We start from the raw sequence: 4,605 nt of genomic DNA on the forward strand, positions 1-4,605 counted from the left end.
TGAGAGAGAGACTCTGTGAGTGTCGCGCGGACACCCCGCAGTATAGCTCAATGGGTCTCCGAGGTACACAAACCGCCACACCACGGTCCCAGTCTCAAACCGCCACACCACGGTAAGGCCCAGTCTCAGGTATACAAACCTGTCTGCTACCTCAGTCGGCTCACCCGCAAACATGAGGTTGAGGTTTGAACCTGACCAGTCTTGTAATATAAAGCGCGTACCGAATTGTTAGGCAGAATTACTTAGCTTATCTACTATCTTCCGTATTACGATGGCGCCCAATTCGAGAATAAATTGCGTACACCACATTTGTGAGTGCATACTCTGAAAGTATTTCGATCCACGTACATTGGACAGAAAATATGCAAGATAGAAAATGTTTCCCGACAGCATTGTACATAGTGAACTCAGGCAACAGCTAGTCACAGACTTTCATGCGTACAGCGCATAAAGGATAAAGAATTTTCTGAAGCACGTTTGTGTCATAGGTACTGCCACAGTAACTGACGATCCACATGGTTAAAGGTAGCTTTCAACTGAAGAACGATCACAATTATTGATTGCTGAAAGTAGTGGCACAGTTTCAGCATCTGTCGGAAAAAATGTGGTCGATGTATCCCCTTGAAAGATGGAACCTACCTTGAGTTTTACGAATTTACCTCGTTCTGTGTGTTCAGTCAACCTTCGAAGGATGAAATCAGAGAACACCGTCAGAGCTACAGCTACTGGGCTCATGTTAAGAGGGTTTTTAGCTTTCGTGTACATTTTTTAGGGTAAAGATGATCATCGATATTCTCCATTCTGCAGACATATTTTCTATACACCACAGCACCAATAGGTTTTATCAGACTGGTAAACAGAGAATTCCGTCTTCTTTGAAGAGAGCTGGATACAAACCAACTGAGCCTGGCACCTCCCAAAGTTTCAGCATGAATATTTCGCAACAGTTACCCAATAAATTTGCGCATTCAGAAGTTGAAAATCATAACACGTCCCCGAAATGTATTAGTTGCGTCAACGGCGAAAACACTGTTGGCCGAACCTCATTTAGACAAGACACAAGTAAGTAATAGGTCTTCTCGGGGGCGAAGATACTCCTGGATGAAGAGGTCAGGCACCACGATACGCCTTCTGTAATAAACGGACTGGAGGCCGGCAACTATTTTCGTAGCAGCTAGTTGGACACCGTCATTGACGGTTGCGTATTTCTTGTATCCTGAGCAGATAACTTGGTTGGCATATTCGAGAAGTTGCCTGACGTGGAGTCCCATAGAGTATCCAGAAGTCCACGCAAACAACAGTGGAGACGGTTCGTCGAATCATCCGTAGAACGCCTAGTGACAGTTGAGCCGGTTTTACGTGGTGCATTGATACGGATTGTTCGAATAAAGCCGGATACCGAAGTACTTTTTCGGCATTCATCCTCATAATGTACTCTGGTACAATATCACCATGCATGACAGAGTGGTCGGCTCCTATGCTTTCATAAGTTATGCGATGGATGGAAATTCATACAGGAAATCCCACTTTGCTTCCAACTATCTGTCGTCAGCTTCACAGGGAAACCCGCGACCTTGCTGGGTTTGTTGTGCTACCAATCTGGAGCCTAAACGATGTCAGGCGGTTTATTTCTGTGACTGATCCACATTTATCGTATGATGCAGACACTGGAGTCCAGTTTTCACGTTCTTGAGCGGCGAGCGTTTATGAAGCTACAGAGCCTCATCACCGAACGATAGCATCTCAACTTCACACACGACACGGATATGGCCGGGTGGTTAGGTACGACAACATGTTAGCTACGACAACATAGTCTGGTGTACATTACAATACTATTCAATGCGCAAACTATGCATAGTTTGGTGACACTGCATTGAGCGGCATTTCCCTTGCTATCACTGCTTCATGGGGAGTTCAACTACCAGTTGACCATAAAGGACAATTAAATTGGTCTCGAAAGCCGAAACACCACTACACCCACGTCGGGCCAATAATTCGTTTGCTATCTCGATGATAGCGATATCGAAATTTGTTTTCGCCCACCACAGGCCGTTTGTGACCGTCCGTATTGGGGCGAGATGGCCCAAGTGGTTAGAGCGCGAATTTACTGACCGGAAGGTCCGTGGTTCGAGTCCGACCTCCGCCACTCGACTTCCCCTGTCTAGGCTTGGGCAAACTGGCAGTATCCCAGCCCTCGTGCTCCCTTCGGGTGGCATGGCAGCTAGGCACCGAAAGGGTGCTACAGCTGAAGGCTTTTTATTGACAGAATGCTGGTTCGTTTGTGGAACGATACGTGTTGTGAGGTCAATCTGCTAAGTGAACGATGGTATAAACAATTTGGCCAACCTCAAACAGCCGTCTGAACGTTGGGTGGGCGAATTATTTGATGATAACCTGGAACTGACTGGCATGATCAATAATTCCCTAACATTCAACGGTTCGACAGCCCTGTTTCCTTTTACCAAGCTCGGTTTTGCAGGTCTATATTGGATCGATAGACAGGAATTTTAGGAGCCGTGCAATCTGTAATCTCGCACACAAACCACTGGAGTTTACCTTATAAAAACTGAAGTATTGAGGTGCCTAATCAAAGGTATCTAACTACACCATGCTCCCGCACCCCAAATAAGATTCGGAAAGTGCACAAAAGCTAAGGACAAGCTGTTCACCCTCTCCAATGCCCGGCTAGCTTTTGACCGAAAATTCCGGCGGATTATGTGGCTCCATCCGATTTCGACCAGGAACTGGGAGCACTACGGAAAGATAGTGTTCCCTGCTGTCCACCGACACGACATTTTGTGTACCGATCGTAGAAATGAAAGGGCTTATGTAAACATCAACTCACGTGCAGTCAATCTTATTGCCCTACTTCGCACACTTCAGTAGCCTCTACTTCTCTCAATAGACTTCGCAAAACTGGGTAGTGGCAAACTTTTTCACTGAATAATTTGGCTGAAAGCAAGTCAAAATTGCAAGGAAACCTTGCGAAATATTGATCATTATTACCCCACTGTTTTCTCCCATATGGTGGGCTAGTGTTCGGTGTTATGACATCGCCAACCTCCGATGTTGCTGCCATATACATGGGATCGTTCCTTGGTCCATTTGTTTGTTCATTCCGGCCATGCACTAAATCGACCATCACAAACAGAAGTGGCTAGATTGCCAGGGAGCATTGAAATCTATCAATTTGAGGATGAGCTTCGGGTAAGTTCTCAGGCACTGCTATACGTCACTAGAACTGGTTTCATCATCGGAGGCTGTGAATAATGTTATTAGCGAGGTGGTCCCACACATGTTCTGTGACAGTAACAACGAGTTCATCGCACACCTGGCCGAGCCCAGTTGCATTTTGATAAAAAGGAGTACTAGATGGTCGTGTCCGCCTCCGGAAATATCCATAAAATGCTCTACGGCAGTCAGTTAATGCTACTGACCAGTCACAACCACTTCCCTCTATTTTAGCCCGATATGGGGAATTCCCGTCCAACAATGAGCCATTCTGCTCCCAAGATATAGCATGAACTTAAAGTCAACTACTTTCAAGTCGACGGAACGTCCGCCTCAATAATTCAGGCAGGCCACGACCAAGTTCGCCGTCTCGTGTTGGAAGTAGTTTGCACCATCCCAGTGACTAGTGACAGGTTCTGCCGACTAATAAATGTGCTGCAGGTGTTTTTCGAGTATAACTGAAGACGTTGAACTTTATCGGTCCAGATAATCAATGGAGATCATTTTTATGGGCGTGATAATCTATCATTAGCCTACCTTGCAGGGTGATGGAACGCATTCTGAACGAGCCATCCTAGGTTACTTCACTTCCGAAAACTTGATATATCCATTTATCATTATTAATCACTTATCATCTTTCAAACCGTTCTTGCCTGACGAATATGCTCGTATTTATGGAAGACTAATCAATGCCAGTGACGATGAACACATATCGAGTGCTTTATTTTTCGACTTCTCAAAACACTCGATCAAGTTCCACACGTTCCGCTGCTCCACAAGCTCGAGTCTTACAAGAATCAAGGGAAAATTCTATAATGGATTAAGGCGTTCCTTTCAGACAGAACATTCCAAATGTAAGAAGGCTCGACCTACTCTTATCCGGGGATGGTCTCCATTGGTGTTCCTCATGGTCCCGTTTAGGGACCACTACTGTCTGCGATAAAAGTCAGTGACGTCAACGTGTTTACCACGTGGACACGAATCAGCTGGTAAAGGACGCCATCTATTGTCACGAAGTCCACCTGTTTTGGTCGAACAGCGATCACTTGCTGGCTCAAGCAAAAAAGAAAAAGAATGTGAATTTAAGAAGCGGGAAACAGAAACGATGATCCGTTTTTTCAAGCGCTGAAATCCAGAAGACACTAAAATTATGGACCATAGATCTGCACAGAAAACCAGACCAAAACCTCGTGGAAAAACCAGAAAGTCTTGATCAAGACGGGAGAATCAATCTGATTGGCCTAGGTACTCCACCAATGAGGCGGAGGACAAAAGTGCTAGACCGATGCAAATGGCGCCATACACTGCACTGGAAAAATAGTGCAGTGCAACGCCAGCGGCTAGGAGCACAATGCATTTTTCTGCAAAACCCCT

General features: G+C 45.6%; 1 protein-coding gene across 1 annotated transcript in view; it reads right to left on the reverse strand.

Annotated features, from left to right (window-relative positions):
- Positions 1-765, reverse strand: part of T265_11905 (hypothetical protein) — a gene marked incomplete at both ends in the record, with an annotated part of 39,206 nt that extends 38,441 nt beyond the window's left edge. Inside the window, one exon of the mRNA XM_009178728.1 lies at positions 660-765. Coding sequence (XP_009176992.1) covers positions 660-765 — 106 coding nt within the window. The remainder of the gene's footprint in view (positions 1-659) is intronic.
- Positions 766-4,605: the final 3,840 nt, after the last annotated feature.

Source organism: Opisthorchis viverrini (genome assembly GCF_000715545.1).
Source record: "Opisthorchis viverrini unplaced genomic scaffold opera_v5_636, whole genome shotgun sequence".
NCBI classification, from domain to species: Eukaryota; Metazoa; Platyhelminthes; class Trematoda; order Opisthorchiida; family Opisthorchiidae; genus Opisthorchis; species Opisthorchis viverrini.